This window comes from Myxocyprinus asiaticus, chromosome 37 (assembly GCF_019703515.2).
Source record: "Myxocyprinus asiaticus isolate MX2 ecotype Aquarium Trade chromosome 37, UBuf_Myxa_2, whole genome shotgun sequence".
NCBI classification, from domain to species: Eukaryota; Metazoa; Chordata; class Actinopteri; order Cypriniformes; family Catostomidae; genus Myxocyprinus; species Myxocyprinus asiaticus.
In genome coordinates this window covers 7304313-7323706 of record NC_059380.1, presented here as the reverse complement: position 1 = coordinate 7323706, position 19394 = coordinate 7304313, and the positions used below count along the sequence as shown (strand labels likewise).

General features: G+C 37.3%; 1 protein-coding gene across 5 annotated transcripts in view; it reads right to left on the bottom strand.

Annotated features, from left to right (window-relative positions):
• LOC127427576 (kazrin-like) overlaps nt 1–19394 on the bottom strand; it is a 230491-nt gene that overhangs the window by 11151 nt on the left and 199946 nt on the right. For 3 of the 5 annotated variants that reach the window (XM_051675237.1, XM_051675238.1, XM_051675239.1), the window contains 6 exons: nt 18269–18460; nt 12530–12666; nt 9783–9953; nt 9259–9439; nt 6296–6429; nt 3031–3157 (listed from right to left, as the gene is read on the bottom strand). In XM_051675237.1, the coding sequence (XP_051531197.1) occupies nt 3031–3157; nt 6296–6429; nt 9259–9439; nt 9783–9953; nt 12530–12666; nt 18269–18460 (942 nt within the window). Of the gene's footprint in view, nt 1–2980; nt 3158–6267; nt 6430–9258; nt 9440–9782; nt 9954–12529; nt 12667–18268; nt 18461–19394 lie in introns of those variants that run through there. The other 2 variants (XR_007894952.1, XM_051675240.1) reach the window with 2 other exon arrangements.

Here is a 19394-nt window from a genome sequence, read left to right as displayed (position 1 = left end):
TTTGTTTTTTTTTTTTATAAAAAAGTGTTAAAATTTCCTTTAAGCTTCCATTGAATTCTTGGGACATTCTCAAATCATGCTGGATAACATAAATCATCAGGTCTTGCACAAACATGTGGAGTCCATGCCAGCTCGAGTGCATGCTGCCTTTAAAGCAAAAGGGGGACATACTGAGAAATTCTCATTTTTTAATTCAGCTTTTCACTAAAATTGCTATGCATTTGCACAAGCAGACTCAGACTTCTGAATCCCACTGTATATTTTCTAATTAATGTGAATGTTTCTTGTTGATACACCCTTTAATAAAAAAATAAAAAATCAGTTGATTGTCATGTGATGATGTTTTGGGTAAAGGGGCACATGATCGTGCTCATGTTTTGGATAAAGGTGCACATGATTGTTCCAGTTGACATAATTTGTATGGGTTATGAATGTAGTGAGTTTGGGGCATTCTCATCCACTGAGGTAAGACAATGTTAAGACACGTGTTAACAGATGGTGGGTAGATACAAATGAAGAGCAGAGCGGGGTCACCCCAAACCATGGCAACCCCAGAACAAGAGGGTTAAGAGGAAACCAGTACATGAAAACTCACACACACACACACACACAGGGTTATGTGTTTTTATTTTAAAATACGTTTTTATTTTATTATTTTTAAATCATCATGTCTCCAGAATGTTGAAACTTCCTCATCGGTCTGTCCGTAATTCCAAAGACAGTCCGGGTTCATTGAAATGACCTCTTTCCTGATCTTTAAATAAATTCTTTAATAGATTTAATCTTATATCTGGCATAATCTACTTTACAAACCTTACAACAAAAACTCATTAGAGTGACATGAGGAATAGTCAGTTTAATTTAAAATGTAAAAAAAAAAAAAACGAAAAAAATAAAAATAATCAGTGCCACCAAGATGCAAAGGAAAGTTTGAAACGGAAAGATATATGTGATATGGCAGCGAGACAGAGTAATGATGACATTATTGGTTTCAACATTAATGGAAAAATATGTTATGGAAGCAGGGTGTGTTATGATTTTTTTCACAGACTTTTTTATTTTTTGCACAGAGAGACAATTTCTTGTCTACTGCAAGCTATGTGTTTTTAACTTCACAACTTCTAGTATAAACTTTTGGCACTTTGTTGACACAAGGTCCTCATAGGCTCAGCACCTTTAGTTGGGGAAAAATAACACATATACCAGATTTGTATGTAAATATGTGCTAAATTAACACCCTGTCTACACCGGACACGAGCGTCACGTCAAAAGCAAATCACTCCCATTTCAATCAATGATGCAGTCTACACCGGAAGGTTAGTTTGTGGTGCATTGTGTAGTGCCGGCAGTAGACGGATTGGTAGTTGATAGTTCATAGCTATTCCAGCCACTTTATTATCCTGTACATTTGAAATAAAATAATGTGATTATTTTTGCCATGAATTATATTTGTTATACATTTAAATAACTTCTGATTATAACATTAAAGCTAGCTTGTGATGTTTCTGGTCTCATGGTCGGGTCTAAAGTGGGGGCTAGAGGGGACATTGCCACCCCTACACTTGCCTCAAGCACCCCCAGAAACTTCTTATGCCCAACCCTGACTGACAGTGAATCGATCAATGTTGAACACTAAACATACAAGTGCCACACCAAAGATTGCATCCTAGCACTGGCCTGTTAGCAACAATAACATTTCAATAATAATTATATAAAAAGTAAAAGTTTATACCAGTTGATTTCCATTGAAAATAAAGTAGGATATGGGTTATTCACCCATTTAAACGTTGCTGAAGTCTACTCGAGCTCACAGCTCATTGGTCCGTGCTTTCTGCACGTCATTTCGAATGTTCACTTCGACGCTTCTTGTGTAGACAATCCATTGCGGCACGTCAACGGACGTGTTCGGTGTATTCAGGGTGTAAAGGCAACAGTCAATGATAACACAGTTTCCTCATGGTCAGTTCAAAATCTAGTATAATTCCTCACGGGTTATATCATGTTTTTAAAGGATCATTTAAAAAAAAGGGAAAATGGTCTAATAAATAGTACTAAAAATGGGGCAGATCTGAACAAAACTACATTTACGCAGTCACATCAAACCAAACAGATCAGACAATGCCAGTCCGATACATACAGTATACTGTAACTTTGAAAAATCTAAAATAGGATTATGAGGAAGTCTTTCCAAAGAAAATATGGATTCACATTTGTCAAGTTTATAATTTCCTAGGTGCAACCTTGCAAGTAGTAATGCATAATAAAACGTTTCCTTGTGTCCAAATGAATATTCCAATTTGGCAGCGGAGTGCAACTTTGAGTAAACACACTCAATTTACTTGTTATTACCATAAATATTTCTCAATGATTAGCATACTGAGGTGTAGAGTTAAGGAAGATGTCATATCTGGATGGTTTTGAGTTCTGTACATCTTCATTCTAAACTGCAATTGTTAAACATTAAATCATTCCGATTTTCACGACAAAGTCAAAAGGGCAATGGGCCAAACGGTATGGTGTATGAAGACAGCTTGGGTCCTTTGGTGCATGGTAAAAGCGGTCATGAAAAAGAAGCATTCCACATAAAGACATCAGCAAACACAAGGTGCACAAGAGTTCCTATATACAAATGCTCAGCAGTAATTCAAGTTTCCAGTTTATAAAAAAAGAGACATAAATTACCACAAATAAAGCATAATAACAGCATAAACATATTCACACGCAAATGATCCCGTGTATATATTTATATGCATGTAAACATATGTACATATGCATACATATATAAATATATATATTTAATTTACATAGATGTTCTTTTAAGAGTTGTATGTACATTTCGAAGAGGCAGCAGTTCTTTCTCTTTCCTGTATTTTTCATGGGGAATACATTTGAAGGCACACGCAAACGCATGTACACTCACGCGCACACACATTAACTCACACTCATCCAGGCATACATGCAGAAACACGCACACATATAGCAGTCACCAGTCAGCATCCTCCTCTATATAGTAATCAGGGGTGGAAGTACCATCAAACAGGCCCGGATCCATGGACTTGCGTTGAGATTTACCCCGGGCGAACACTCGAGACAGTGAACCAAGACTCATCTTCTCCTTCTTCTTTTTACGCTTCTGGTCCTCGAGGTCCTCCATGGACTGAACAAAGAGCACGGACAGGCAGAAAAGAGAGAGCAAGAGAAAGGAGGAAAGAGAATAGACAAGTAATGGTGGACACATGGGAACAGGTCAGTCATTTTTTGTGATATCAGGAAAATCTGCAGTCTCATCAGCACCGCTTCAGGTTTCCACATGGTTGTTGTAACCTTAAAATAGCAATCCAAAATGCTGCAGTTACTACAATTATTACTCCAGTAAAATTGCACTAATTTAGTAGTAGCCCCCAAGAAAGTGAACAAAATGTCAATCTAAAAACTTATTACAGTGTTTGAAGGAGATCCTATATTGGGGTGTTTTGGCAACTTAGGGCGTTTTTAGAATTCTTTTTAGACTTCTAAAAAGTAAAGTCTCATTAAAAAAATGTTCACGCTCTCACTAGTTTATTTAATTTGTCAACTACCAATGTCTGTCACTGTATGTACATGCACCACAGGAAATTTATGTCATTTATTTTTCTTTTTTTCTCTGAAAGTCATGAAAATTCCCACCATAGTTTAATTTCCACCACATCTAAAATTCTGTATTGTGTTTAATGGAATTCTGTGGTGGAAATGATGGTGATGAAAATTACATTTTTAACATTTTTGAAATAAAATGTCCAAGTCCTTTGTCTTGCTAAGCCTAATTTCATAGCTAAAATGTGATGTATTGTACATACACACAATAAAAAAAAAATTCACACTTTTTGTGTAATTTGTCAAAATTACAGCTTGTTTGGAAATGACGTACAGTAAAAATGTTCTGCTCACAAGTGATATTTACTTTGAATTTTCTATATTTTCTTCAAACATCACTTATGTCATATTATATCTTCACTGACACTTTTGTCGACTTGCTTCACAAGTACACTAACTTTAGAAAAAACATTTTTATGGACCAAATAGTTTTGTGTGGTGGAAATGACGGCAGAAATCATTTTCACGCAATAAATATGGAAATGGTTTATGTTTATTTCACTCTTTGTTTATATTATCATAGTTTTAAACCTGTAATCATTTGCATTTTTATAATTGATTTTCATTGTTTAATATAAAAAATCTGAGACAAGGTGAAAACAAATCAAATCTATACATTAAAGGCATTTTTAAAATACCAAAAATAAATGAAATATTTTAATGTGACCTTCACATAACAAAAATAAAAGTAGAAATCTGTTATCGGTTAGTTTTAAGAAAAATGAACTTCTGGGACATGAAATTGCCCGAAGTTGAAGAAACAACTATTAACCATTGTAAAACAAATAGTTCCAGTTCTGGATGCTCATTGGTCAATACAATAAACTAGTGCTGTCGAAGTGAATGCGTTAAAAACGAATTAACACAAAATTTGTTTAATGGCACAATTTTTTTTTAACGCTGTTAACGCGTAATATGACCCTTTGAATAAACTGTAGTTCATGAGAAGCGAGTCAGTTCATGCAAACGCCGCTAATGTCACATGCATACATGCGGCAAGCATTTTATCAATGTAGCACAGCAGTAGAACATGCCCGCAAAGCACGGATAGAGCTCGGAACTTTGTAACATGATTGCAGCGACAAGAAAGCTGCCATTTGAACACCTGCCTTGCACTGCGAGCAGGGGCGTTGATTCTAGGGTCGGGGGAGGTAACCCCCCCAATAATCAAAACAAGCAATTACAACCCCCCCAATATTTATACCATTATCAATGGAAGCATATAAATGCTTCACGCTGCAACAACCGCCCCCCCAATGTTCAAGCCAAATCTACGCCCTTGACTGCGAGGCGCAGTACGAAATTTGCGAGCCGCGGTGCGAGCGCGAAGTGAATGTGCGATTGTCTGTGTTCCACAACTGCTACCGGGTCCTTTAATAATGTATAACGTGCCAGTAAAGGCAGCCGGTGGAGTTTCTGGTGCCCCCCTAGGGAGTTGGTGCCCTACGCAGACTGCGTAATATGTGTATAGGGAGCAGCGGTACTGATTACCGGCTAACCCTGCTGGTTCTGTCACAGTGTCTCTTTTTGATTGTGCACTAGCCAATGCAGAAGTTGGAGAGTTGTCAATTGTAAATGACAGTGCAGACTTTTTTGCATGAGTGGTGCAAATAGTCACATGACCAGAGCTATTTAATTCCACTGTGCTCCTGGAAAGATTATGTCTTAATCCTGTCATAATACACTTACAACTACCATATTTTGTGCATAATTTGAATTGAGTTGTGTTGTGTTCATTTTCTGTTGTTCAACTCTGTTGGTTGGGTAGGTTTTGTGTGGATGACTGAAAAATACATCTGGATGAGGTATATTTTGTCCACTCATGTTTATAAAGATAATGCGATTAATCGTGATTAACTACAAAAATAATGCAATTAATCGTGATTAAATATTTTAATCATTTGACAGCCCTACAGTAAACCACTCTGCTGTGTGTTGTGCATTACTATGGCCTTTAGCTAACAGACAGTTCTGATGCTGATTCGTCATTGACCAATGGTCAATACAGTATTTCATCCATGCAAAAATACACAAAATAGTAACAGTTAAGACACAAAACTACATTTAAGACTCCTTTACTAAATCAGCATGCAGTGCAAATATCGGATGGTAATTTTTGTTGCATTGCAATGCCTGTTATGTCAGGTAAGGAAATCAGGTAAAAAAATTTGCTTAGTAAAATAATTTATAGGAACATAATATTCCTTATATTTTCATTATGCAGTAACAGTTTTATAAAAACAATAAGGCATTTGAGGCTGTGCTATAATGTGAAGAACACCCTTTAGCTGTGATTATGCTGACAATATTGAATGGCCTCCTTAACAATAGTGACAATAACTGTAGTAACTTTGATGTTTTGCCGCAAACTACGATTACCATGGTAAATGTTTGTACACTATGAACGTTTGTTGCCACTTTCACTAGCCAATTGTGCCTAAAACAAATACATTCAGTTCACTCTTGTAGATCACAGCTAATTCTCACAGGTACAAACTGTATAATTTGATTTATCTTCACTAACTGCCGTTATGATAAAACCAGACCCGAAGCCATGCTAATGAGCAGCGCAGGGACAGAATATTTGAGAAGAGTAAAGGTGGAGAAAAAAAACAAGTTGGGAAGGCTGATTACTTGGTCGGGGGTGCCAGGCAGCTCTTACATTGCAGAGGGAGTGAGTCCTGTGACGGGGGGAGTTGATGTCGCTCGGGGTGGACGAGCGGTCGCCGTCGGCAGCTGAGGCGTCGGAGATGATGGAGGGTTGGCGGGAGTGACAGGGGCTGATCCTCAAAGCAGCTGCAGAGGCGGGAAAGACTCGTGAGTTTGGGTGTGCAAGTGGTGCATGGAGTTGCTTGCAAGTTTTGCAAGGGTGATATACTGTACACATTTGACTGTGCCTATTCTCATGCATATGATTGTGCATTTGGATGTATACAGGGTCCGAAAATAACATTCTTAAAATTGGCAGTTGACGAGTAAATACAGGGATCCCTTCTCATTTTTATCAATTAATTTCCATGGCTTTTCCATGACATTTACAGTCATTTGTGATTGCTGGGTAAGGATTTTTAAAAATCATTTTGATTCATTTACATTTATGCATTTGGCAGACACTTTTATGCAGACTAATGCAACTTACAGTGCCCTGATTACAGGGACAATCCCCCTGGAGCAACCTGGAGTTAAGTGCCTTGCTCAAGGACACAATGGTGGTGGCTGTGGGGATTAAACCAACAATCTTCCACTTACCAGTTCAGTGCTTTAGTCCACTACACCACCACCACTCATCGATCTGAAGCATGATTCAGACCAATTTACTAATGATTCATTCAGCTTGATTGGTGAAGTGGCTCCAACGATTCATTGAAAAGATCCAATCCAAAAGAACAATATGTTCACAAACCGAAAAACACTATAACATAAACCAATTTTACCTTAAACAAGAGCAATATCTATCTGACTGAAATACTTTCCAGTCATTTGTGATTAATGCATAAGGATTTAAAAATAATTTTAATTCAGACCAACTTGCTAATGATTCATTCAGATGGATTGGTGATCAATCAAATGATTCATTGGAAAGATCCGACTCAAAAGAACGATTTGCTCACAAGTCAGAGATCACTATGGTTTGTAAACAAATTTGTTTCCATTCAAGATTAATATCTGGGCAATTAAATTTTTAAGAGAAGAGAATATTTAGAAAAATGTCTATTCACTACAGAAATTTCCTTGAATTTTCCAGTTGTTGGTGATTACTGCATTAGGATTTTTAAAAATAATTTTGATTCAGACCACCTTCATTAAGTCCGACTGGTGAAGTGTTTCAAATTATTCATTAGAAAATTCCAGCTCAACAAAACAACAAATTTAACTCTGCACAAGATCAATTAGCCGATGAAATATTTTAGTGCAGAGTGTAACTAGAAAAATGCATATTCACTCTAGAAATTTCCATGCCTTTTAAGAGTTTGTTAATTTCCATGATATTTCCAGGCCTGAAAAACACAACTGTAAAATTCCCTAATATAACTAACTAACTATCATTATTAACGTTAGTGATTCAAATTAAAGCGATACAAACGGCTGACTAAAAAAGCAAAAAAAATCAGTGGCTTTCATGCAGTGGCGGACTGGGACTAAAAAGTGGCCCTGGACTTTCTGGCCCAGAACGGCCCACCAAACCTGGCCCTTAACACACCACACGGTTCATTGATTTAATTTTCCGGCTCAGTTTCAAATTCATGATAACAGGGCCCACCAGTGCAAACATTTTCATAAATGTAAAACTTATAAAACCACTGTAAATGTGATGAGTGGATTTTTTAGAGAAAACACTAAATATAAGTACTTTATAGCTCAGAAAAATAACATGTCCAAAAACTTTTTTCCCCAACATACATATGTTAGGTTAAAATGTATATGAAAGTACAAGAGAAAGTATGTATTTTAGGTGCTGTGACAAGTCAGCATTTCTTCAAAGTTAAAGATCTTAATCACCTTTCAGCTTTTTTCTAGAAGTGCAAATAAACTATTGTCTTAGTTAATATGAGGTTGTAGAAACAACAACATACTATATCATATTTCTACTGTATATACTGTATAGCTATGCAAGATCATATAATGTTGTTTAAAATAGTTAGATGAAGAAAGTGTCACAAAGCAGGACACTAATGACAATGCTTAACATTTCATGTCAATTTCTCACATAACTATGTGTAAATGTTTATTAAAAAAAAAATCAATGAAAACAAATTTGGCCAGAATACGTACATACAGTATATAAATATACAAATATAAATAAGAAAAATAAAAAAATAAAAACTCAGTGTAGATCTTTGCAGATATTTTTCAGATTAATCGCTCATATTTTCACTCTATGCGAGTTTATTGCATCTTCTATCAGCAGTGTTTTAATTTCTTCCCCAGATTATTCTTGAGAAAAAGTGAAAAGCCCTATGCTTTGAAAAGCACTGTTTCTGCTATCCTTTAAACAAAGTAAGCCTCAAAGACTCAAATAGCTACAAAGTAATATTTTTCATGACTTATTTTCTGCATTTTTATCAGGCGTGAGCATTATTCAGCAAGCCGTGCTTCAGCACCCAGAAATGCTTTGTGGTATTAATATGTACTGCTCAAAGCTTTACTGTTTGCCGATTTTATTTACGCTGCTGTTGTTGTATTTGTTGTAATATGTTGTTTTTGGTTGTAACAATTATTGTGATTTGTATGTTAAATAATGAGGTCCACATGCAGTACGGAGTTGGTGTGCTCATAAGGATATGGGCTCTGATGTGTAAGCAATTTCAAAATAAAAGTATTTCCATTATTTCAAAATAAACGGCATTGTATTTGCTTGTCTTGCAGGGTTTATTACATTTTTGCTTGTTATGAGGTCTGCGTGGGCATGTTGGAGCCCAGGGTGGCCGCCTATATTGCCTGTAGGACGGGCTGGTACTTGAGCAGCAGCAGGCCAGCCCAAATCACCCAGCGGCCCACCGGGAAACGCCCGGTGCTCCTGATGGCCATTCCGCCAATGCTTTCATGACTCGCATGCCTTCTAGCATCTTTTACCTCAGTGGATTTACTTTTGGACACTGTAAGTATGTGGGTGTGTGACTGTACCTTGCCTGTCCACGGGGTGTGAATGGTACAGGGTTTGTTGACTCTGTCTGATTGCTGCCGTGAGGGGAAGGTCTGCTTGCATCACCCACTCCTGACTGCCATTCACCACTGGCTCTGATGGCATCGCCAGAGAGTGTCGCTTTGGCACGTCTTTCGTGAGGGTGGCCAGAGACTGCTTTGCCTGAAATTGTGTAAAAAACAAAATGTTTATAAAAGCAGAAATTGTGTGTGACTACACGCATGTTTGCACATTGTGGTATAAATTGCGCAAAATGTTGCTTAAAATTGCATAATGCAGACCGGTTGGGATTTCATGGTCCATCTGATGAAAGTTGAGGCTGATATGTGCAATCGGAGAGTTACTGAAGTATAATTTGAGACTAACGATAAGAGCCACAAACAGATAAGGAGTGTTTATGACACTGTGAGAAGTGGGTGTGTATGTCTCTGTGTGTGTGTGTGTGTGTGTGTGTGTGAGAGAGAGAGAGAGAGAGAGAGAGAGAGAGAGAGAGATGGTATCTCACCATGGTGAGCTCTGCCTCCAGCTCTTTGATTCGGTTCTCCTTCATGTCTATCTGGGAGTGCAGGACACTGGCTTGTTCTGTGGCCTCTTTGGTTTGCCTGCGCAGGTCCCATTTCTCTCTCTCCAGCATGTCCTTCTCTTTAGCCAGAGCTTTTACCGCGTCCTCGCTCTCCTGCAGCGCAGCACACAGTTCATTGGGCACATACACAAATTCCTTTTCTTTCAACTCAAGAAATATTTCCATTACACAATGTTTACACCTGAAAATTACATAGCTGTGGCAACATTTTTCCAAAATGATATTACACGGTTTCTTACATGTCTCACGCCAGTTCTGAGGTGAAACATGCACTGTGTGGTGCTAAAAGCAAGGTAAAAGTTCTCCTAAACAAATGAAGTTTTTAAAGCTCATGTAATATCGAGTCTGAAATCAACAAAACCGACCTCCCTACCCTAAACCTTCAACCTATACATATTATATATATTGAATATATTTGATACACTCAAAAAAACAAAACAACAACAAAAAAAAAAAAACTCTTTGGCTGAACTTGATCAAATCATGGACAGTGGTTCCACATGTTAACTGAATCAAGTAAACCCACCAAAATGTAACATGTCAAAATAACTCAAATTAATGTCTTTTAGTGATATGCTTCCTAGTGACAGTAAATAACAGTTAATTTGAAGATTTTCTCTCCCTGTCGAGTCCAATGCAAAACATTCTGGGAACTAGATATCCTTTGCCCAGTTTCAGTTCAAAGGATAGTACACCCAAAAATTTAAATTCTCTCATTATTTACTGACCCTCATGATATCCCAGGCGTGTATGACTTTCTTTCTTCCCCAGAACACATTTGAAGAAAAATAGAAAAATATCTTAACTCAGTAGGTCCTTAAAATGCAAGTGAATGGTGATTTCTCTTTTGAAGCTCCAAATATCACAGACAGTCAGCATAAATGTAATTGATACGACTCCAGCGGTTAAATTAATGTCTTCTAAAGTGACACAATCGCTTTTGGTGTGAAAAAAGATCAATATTTAAGTACTTTTTAACTATAATCAAATGCTTCCTGTAAGCTTCACGAGAGGGTGGAGATCAAGCGGTCTCTCGTGTGACGTATTTGTGTTGCCATGTTACGGACGCAATCTCACATTCTCCATTCGGTTGAGACATCCAGGATAAGCACACAAACACACCATTGTGAATAAAGAAACAGCTAAATACAGATCGTAAACCAAAACCAACCAAGCTACTGTAATGTGCTCCTCCTCACTTGTAAACAGCGCTGCTCGTCCGGATGTGTCGCACATGCGTCAGTTCTCGCGTGTTTCAAGTGCCAATGTGAATACGTCACATGCGCTTACAGCTGCTGATCGTAAGCATGATTTAGAGTTAAAAAAAGTACTTAAATATTTATCTTTTTCGCACCAAAAGCAATCGTGTCACTTTAGAAGACATTAATTTAACAGCTGGTTTTGTATCGATGACGTTTACGCTGACTGTCTGTGATTTTTGGAGCTTCAAAAGAGAAATCACCATTCACTTGTATTTTAAGGACCTACTGAGCTGAGATATTTTTCTATTTTCTTCAAATGTGTTCTGGTGAAGAGAGAAAATCATACACATCTGGGATGGCATGAGGGTGAGTAAATGATGAGAGAATTTTCATTTTTGGATGAACTATCCCTTTAACTAAACAAAAAATATGAATGTTGTCCCAACGCACATGCATTAAGTAAAGCTGACGAGACACTTTTTAGTTGAATGAACTCCCTTGGCTACATACATTTTTTGAGCTATATGAACATGGGAGGATTAAGTATAACGGACAATAGTGAAAATAATTTTTTTAAGTGTAGTGTTATAAAAAGCAAGTGTGAGATGAAAAATGCAATTGACCTTTCGCTAAGCCCCGCCTTAAAAGCGCTTCTGCCATTATTCTGACATGCATTTGCTATTTTCCAATGACAGCCTATGACAGTAATGTGTGTTTGAGTTCTTTTAAGCAGGATTTTATCAAAAATAATCAAAACAATTTGAAACATGTAAAACCCGTTATTGGTGGGTCATTTGTTATAGTGACACAAGTTACCCAGAGAGGATACACGCAGTGTTTTTATCTCTTAAAAAAAAGCTTTGCTTAGCAAAAGGTTAATTGCGGAAGCAACCTCGTCATTTTGTGGTGCTTTTATGACACATTCTACTCATGTGTCGACTCAAGGTCTCCTCAGGACTCATACCCCCATCCTTTGTATCGCAAGTGCAATGCTCTATCAGTTGAGCAACTGCATAATTTGATAGCATGTGAACAAGTTGGTTATGTAATGCAAACGTTAAAATGCGTTGCCTTGCATTTCATGCACTATAGTAAAAGTGTTCTGATGTCATCAAAAAGCATTGTGTGAGGAACAAAGCGAAAAGTACTGCAAGTGTTTATGAACTGATAATCTGACGTTTACTCGCAATTTGTCACTGAATGAAACTCATTGTTGCTGAAGCGTTCATTTTACCAGGAAACATTCGCGATACATACAACGAGCCAAGTAAAAATTATTTAGTAAAAATGTAGTTTCTGTATCCTTACGTGATTTTATGAGACCAGGTTGGAAAATGATAATACAACCAAATGATAACTGCTGAGGAGAACGGATGTCCTTTGCACACAATAATCACATTATGACGCAACACGTTACGTGGAATTCTGTCTGTGGTAACTTTAATTTGATGAGGGAATGCACATCACCTTTCTGTGCTGGTCATAGTTTCTGATGAAGTCTCGGAGCTGCTCTTCACGGCTCTCCAGTGTGGTGTACAGCTGCTGCATCTGATTCACCAGGTCAGCTTTCTCCGCCTTCAACCTCTTTCGATCGCCCTTCATAGCTACACATACACACAATCATATTCATCAAGACCAGCAAATACAATAATTACATTTAACAATGTAACAGCACAGCTAATCATAAGAATTTTGGATTAAGAGATTCATATTTGATAGCGTGGAGTGTTGCAGTGTGGCGGCACACAAATATAGGTTTTGTGCCCTAGAATGACGCACGTCTGCTGGTTGTGCGCTAATCCCTGTCTGTCTGTTTGTCCATCAGATAAGAGCTGTGGATATGCAAAGGAATGGATATTCTTCTTTGTACAAAATATTTTAAAGTCTTAAATTCTTAAACCTTTTTGGGCATATTTTGATGTCAGATTTACTGATGTTTAAGTCTTTTGTGTTTTAGAATAGTCTGTGTAAATCAGTTTACAATGGTGGCATAAGTAAGTGGAGTGGTGGTGGTGTAGTGGACTAAAGCACTGAACTGGTAAGCAAAAGGTTGTTGGTTTGAACCCCCACAGCCACCACCATTGTGTCCTTGAGCAAGGCACTTAACTCCAGGTTGCTCCTGGGGGATTGTCCCTGTAATAAGGGCAATTTAAGTTGCTGTGGATAAAAGTGTCTGCCAAATGCATAAATGTAAGTAAGAGAGTTTTTATGTCAAGTCCCCTGTAAAACTGTAAAAAGTGGTCACCTGCAATTGTTACATTTTGGAGCCATTTCTACCTGATCGAAGTCATAAAATTAGTTTTGTTGGTGTAATCTAATGTATTCAGGTTGATTCAGACATGTTACATAGTATGTTTCACTTGAATCAGACTTCGTTAGGTTAGATGTTACAACATGAAGCACATTTTTAGGTTAACATTTTTTTCCAGTGTAAGTCAGTGTCAAAAATTTTGAACTTGTACATTAAGGGGACATTTTCAGGGACATTTTCCCCCCCTAATCATTTAATTTAAACTGTATCTCATCCGTTTATGTGAAATATGTTAATCAATTAATTAAAAACAATTTCTCAAGAGTAAGAATTTTATACTTATTACCCTAAGAATTATATCGACATAAACTCATATTTAATTCCATAATATGTATAATTAAGACTATATTAGAATATTAAGAACTACTGTGTATCAGATGTTACAAATAAAATACAGAAGAATTCTTTACGAGGGCATTTTTTTGCCCCCACATTGGAATTTCAAGAGCATTTTTGGTAGCATTTGAGCCCCCCTTGATTTTTGACCCTGGTGTAGGTTTGTCATTTCTCTCCTGATGTTGTAGTTAAAAAGAGTGCTACAAAAGGCATAATAATTATCTCACTCTCATGTTGCTCAAATCCTCATATGACTTTCTTTTTTTTTGCATGGAATGCAAAAGGAGATGATTTACAGAATGTTAGCCTCAGTCACCATTCACTTTCATTGTATGGAAAAAACATAAAATGATAGTGAATCGTGACTGAGGCAATCAGTCCCTAACATTCTGCCTTTTGGGTTCCACAGAAGAAAGAAAGTCTTGATCTCGGGTAAATCCCTTCAAAGAATGTGTTGTGCACTGCTCATAACAGCCTCCAGGGGGAAGCATGCTCCACTATTAACTTCCCACACAAGGAAATGTGACATGTATGTTGCATGTTGTGAAATAAATAAAATAAATATTTATTAACATCCCAAAGTGTAGACTACCGGTAAATCTCGTTATTTGTGCGGATGACAACTTGTATTGCATACCATGAACACCCTTAGCATCAGGCCTGGCTCCAGTTCTAAGACGTAAGGTGGGCCATAGGACCCACAGGGTGGGCCGAACTGTTTGAGGGGTGGGTGTAGGTGTAGTTCTCAAGGTGGGCCAAGTTCATGATTGGGAGGGCCAGGCCCACCCAGGCCCCCCTGTGGAGCCAGGCCTGCTTAGTATACCTCTGTGAATTCTCTAAAAGGCGGGAAAATATGCACTTGCGCATGTCTTGTGAAAACATTTGAAAAGATTATGTAGTCTAAATCATTCATTTGGTTCACTTGATGTACTGTATCCCCCCCTCAGTTAAACGGCCCCCCCTTCCCCCGATTTTCTCATTTAGCAGTCAAACCTGTTTTTCTACTATCATACAAGAGCCACTGACAAATGAGCATGCACATATCTCTACCACTACCACCTGTCACCTTTCTCTCTCTCCCCAATCTGTTTTTCAAAAGGGCGAGTGAGAAAAAAAAGCCGAACACTGTTTTGTTGCTTTAAATGCATTTTGATGTAGCCTGCTGTGTGTAGAATATGTTTATTGGATTGGCAGGTTTCTCCAGTTTCTGTTTAGGTACTACAGGTGTAATATTACAGGTCAGGTGTCAAGTAACACAGTTAATCTAGTGTAAAGTGTGTCAAATGATTTTGAGTGCGGGTGCTTTCAACATAAATCTCTTTTAAAAAGGTATTCATGCATGATTAGATTTTGAGGTCATATCCATCAGTTATTATTTTGCTCACCGCATTCCAATCTCCACATGTGTCCTTGCATATTTTAAATATGTTCAGACTAAAATATGATGTCATGGAATGCTTTAAATACAGTCAGTTTCAGTTCTGTTAACTTTGGTACTTTGCAGAGGTGTAATTCACCAACATCCTTTCATGCATTTGGTAGACTAAATTTACCTATTTAAAGGTGCAGTATGTAAGATTCAGAAACCCTTGTTATTAATAACACCTGTGGCCATTTAGTGAACTGCAGCCAGCTAACTGTTGCTCGTGCACACACTCCACAGGGACGCGAGCGAGCGAGCATCGACCAAAACAATGACGTAACGTACAAAGAGGCTGAACGTGATTCACCGGCATCATGCTGACAGATGAGGTAGCATAATTAAAAATACAGTTATGATTGTTTTACTACAAACTTTGAGACTAAACTAAAACTACTTATCAGCTAACATAGCATACTGATACACACATACAGCTACATACTACCAAACTATACCAGACAGTTTACTGTTGCATTGTTATGTTGCACTATTGTATGTTTTGTATGTCATATGTAGTACTACGAATAAGAAACCAGCGTATTTGCTTAAATTTTTCCTGTATACCTGACATTTAATATAAAGAGAATATCGTTGAAATTATTTGAAAGTTACGGAGCAAGGTAGCTTGCAATTCGTCAGTGTTCGCAGGTAAGATCAAGTTAGCTAAAATTACATAGATCAATCCTTTTGGCACTATATTTCACATGCTTTGCAGTTATGTAAGCTTACCTATCCAATAAGAAGAACGCCAATTCAGGGTCGATTTTGATCCCCAAAACTGAATGAAGGTCCCTCCAGGAATCAATTGCCCTGCCGATGTTCACTCTAGTTTTCGCTCGACCACGGTCACATTCCCGCTTAGCCAGACTGGATTCAGTAGATGCATGTTTTTTTTTTTTTGGCTTACTCTGAGTTTGTGTAGGAGTCGGAGTTGTGCTGGGAGCCGGACGTTTGCTGGATTCCATCTCTAAGATAACGTTACCAAGTGTTGCAGTTTGTTGTCTCTGTTGAATAGCGGAAGAGACGCACTGTGGCAAGGCTCTCGGGAGTGTGCATAAACGTCACATCTTTTGGATTTTCCCAGCAAAAGCGACCCGCTCCCTTCGCATGAAAATCAGTCTACAGGCGTTAATAGGCAACCTAGGAAGTCCGGGAAGGGCTTGTTTTTTAAATTGCATTTCACACATTGTCAAAAAAAAAAAAGAAAAGGCGAATATTACATGAAAAATGTTACATATTGCACCTTTAAGTTATATAATGTATGTTATTCAAGGAAAATTTGATTCCTCATGACCCCTGTAACACCTTTTCCTAAAACTAGCTCCAGTTCGCACTCCAGGAACTTCATGATTAGACACACTATTGAATGAATAACACCATGGTAACATTGGTTCCTCAAAGTGCATGTCAACACTTACCAACCTCTGTTTATAAGTCTCTCAAACACACTAAAAGAGCATTACACCCCAGATAAACAGATGCCAGATAAGATAAGCAAACTTGTCACACATACACCACAGTCTGTGGTGACAGGTAAGAAATGCATCCATTAGGCTCTTAACTGATATACATGCCTCAAACATGCTTTACATTTCTCTTTTGAGGGCGTTTCTTTCATCTTTGTCTCATCTTTTATTATAAAACTGTCTTTCATCTTCTCAAAAAAGATGTATAAATCTCAAAAAGCATCTTTTTGTACAGCATTACTCCAATACTAAGGTTAAGGTTATAAGAAAAGTGCTAACGGCTGAATCACAGCTGTGCTAATATACAGTACAATTGCGAGTGATACTGTTGTTTGTAATACAACATCTCTATAACTGGTATCGAGAAACTGACACACATCTTAGACACAACATCGGCAGTTATTTTGTCTGTTTTTGGCTCCAGTAATGTAATAGTTCCAAACGAAGCCAAAGCGTTACGTGTCGCAAACAATGCACAGACTAATGTGGCCTTTAAGTGGAGTCCTAATATTGTAATTATGAGTTTTGAGCACATTAATGACCAAGCAAAGTCATATTTACAAGTTGGAAACTCAGAATGATATTCAAGTTGTCAAATTGTGACGTTGCATGAAAGATAGCGGAAAACAATGAAAAGTTAATGATTTTGCAAAATTATTTTAATTTCAGTTCTGTATTTCAATAATATTCGTTGACAGAGCTTATAATAAACTAATGTAGAGGTAATGACACTCTCCATGGTTTGCTTTAGCAAATTAATCAAAAGTTTCAGAAAATTAGAAACCATGCATTAGTAAATCAAAGGTTGTGTAAAAGTGAAGCTGGTGCATTCACTGATGCCTATCTACTGGTACAGCAGAAAAAATGCTTTTGCTGTTGTTCTTTGTGTATATGTTTTAGTTTGGCTTTTTCCGTATTTTGTTTCCCACTTGAATGCGTGACATTTCATTATAACGAATACCCAACTCAGACGTAGGAGCTTTCCAAGTGCACTTGAAGGCAGCATGAGGCCATGTCTATTTAAATCGTTTTCCAAAGTATATGGTTATGGAGAGCGTATCTAAATATCTAAATTTTCAATGGAGGAAATTACCATCCTAGAGTGCATGAGAGGTGAAAACATAGCGAATTCAGTGTGTTTTCAAATGAAAATGTTTTAGTGTGGATGTGGCCTGAGAACCTGTTTTCCTCAGAAAACAGAGACTTTCGAAAATGCTCTCTAATAGCACATACTACTTTAGAATGATACAGTGATGATGAAAACAGAGTTTTCAATGAAAATGGACTACTGTGACCTTAGAATGCTGCTTGTCCAAACAGATTAGAGCACTGGAATTGAGTGTTGTATTAAAATTATATAACATTATGTTAATAATATAACCCAATACCCTTCACCTTTTGACTTGGCAAATGGCACTCTTGTGATATTGCTTAAATATAATTAGCTAAAATACATAATTGTCACCATCTACCTACAACATTATTCAAATTAATAGCCACCATGATTTTTGGACAAACCTCAATTGACAACAAATGATTTTCAGTGGCATTACAGAAACAATGATATTGGGAAAACCCAGCCAGTATTGATGTTTATTGATGTTGGGCATGCGGGGCGGGGGGGGATTTCTCTGGTAATCCTGCAATATTGGCTCTCCAATTGGGGTTCAAACCTTGTAAGGCCTCCTTGGCACGCTCCAGCTCCTGCTCTTTCTCCCCCAGCTGCACCTTGAGCTCGGCGGCGGAGAGCGTGTCAGCCGAGCAGCCACCATGTGAGTCTTCCAGGTCTTTACTCAACATGTCCTTCATCTGCCTCAGGAGGTGCACCTCCTCTTGCAACTGAGCCACCTCCTCCCTCAGCAACACTACAGGAGGAGAGAGAAAAAAAGAGATAGAGTTTACATATTTACATATATGCATTTAGCAGACACATTTGTCAAAGTGGCTTACAGTACATTCAGTACATTTTAAGTACATATACTTTCTGCTTGTAAAAAAAGGGGAAAAAGATAATTGCATGATTATTGTAGGTTAAAAAAGTGTTTGTCTAAAATGCTGGATCAGAAATCACCAATAAACATACCTCAATGTGTTAAGTCAAATCGAGTTGCACTTTTATTTGCTTTAAATATTCTCCATGGAGCACAAAAGGAGTTATCAAAATGTTAGTTAGGATCAAAATGTCAAATTCTTTTCCACACAACAAAAATACATGATGATCACTGGCTGTCAAGTTCAGTTGTAAATCTGACTCGTTAAAAATAATTAAATCGTGATATTAACCCAGGTCCCATTTGTAGGGCTTTACTGGTTGTTTAGATCAGTGTTACTATCAGAAATAATTAATAATTATTTCTGTAGTTATTAATCAATATTTAAATTAATTAATTGGATCTAACTCATTAAAACCTCATATGGGACTCCAGTAAATGTAGTGTGCTACGTTTAGGAGCAAGTTTGGTTATTAGCAATAATTAATAATTATCAAAGATAATTATTAATTATTAAAATCAATAGAACATTGATGAGAATCAATGTTAGCTTTTTTTTAATCCTTTAAAATCAACAATTATCAAAGATAATTGTTAATTGTTAACATCGATGAAACATTAATTAAAATTAACACTAGCTTATTGATCGCTCAAATTCAATCATCAAAGATAATTATCAATTATCAAAAATCAATAGAATATTAATAAGGATTAACATTGACGGGGCACCACCCTGGAATCAGGGACTAATAACCGAATATTAAAACAGTCTCAATATTAGATTGTTTTCTTAGGAAAATCGGCATCC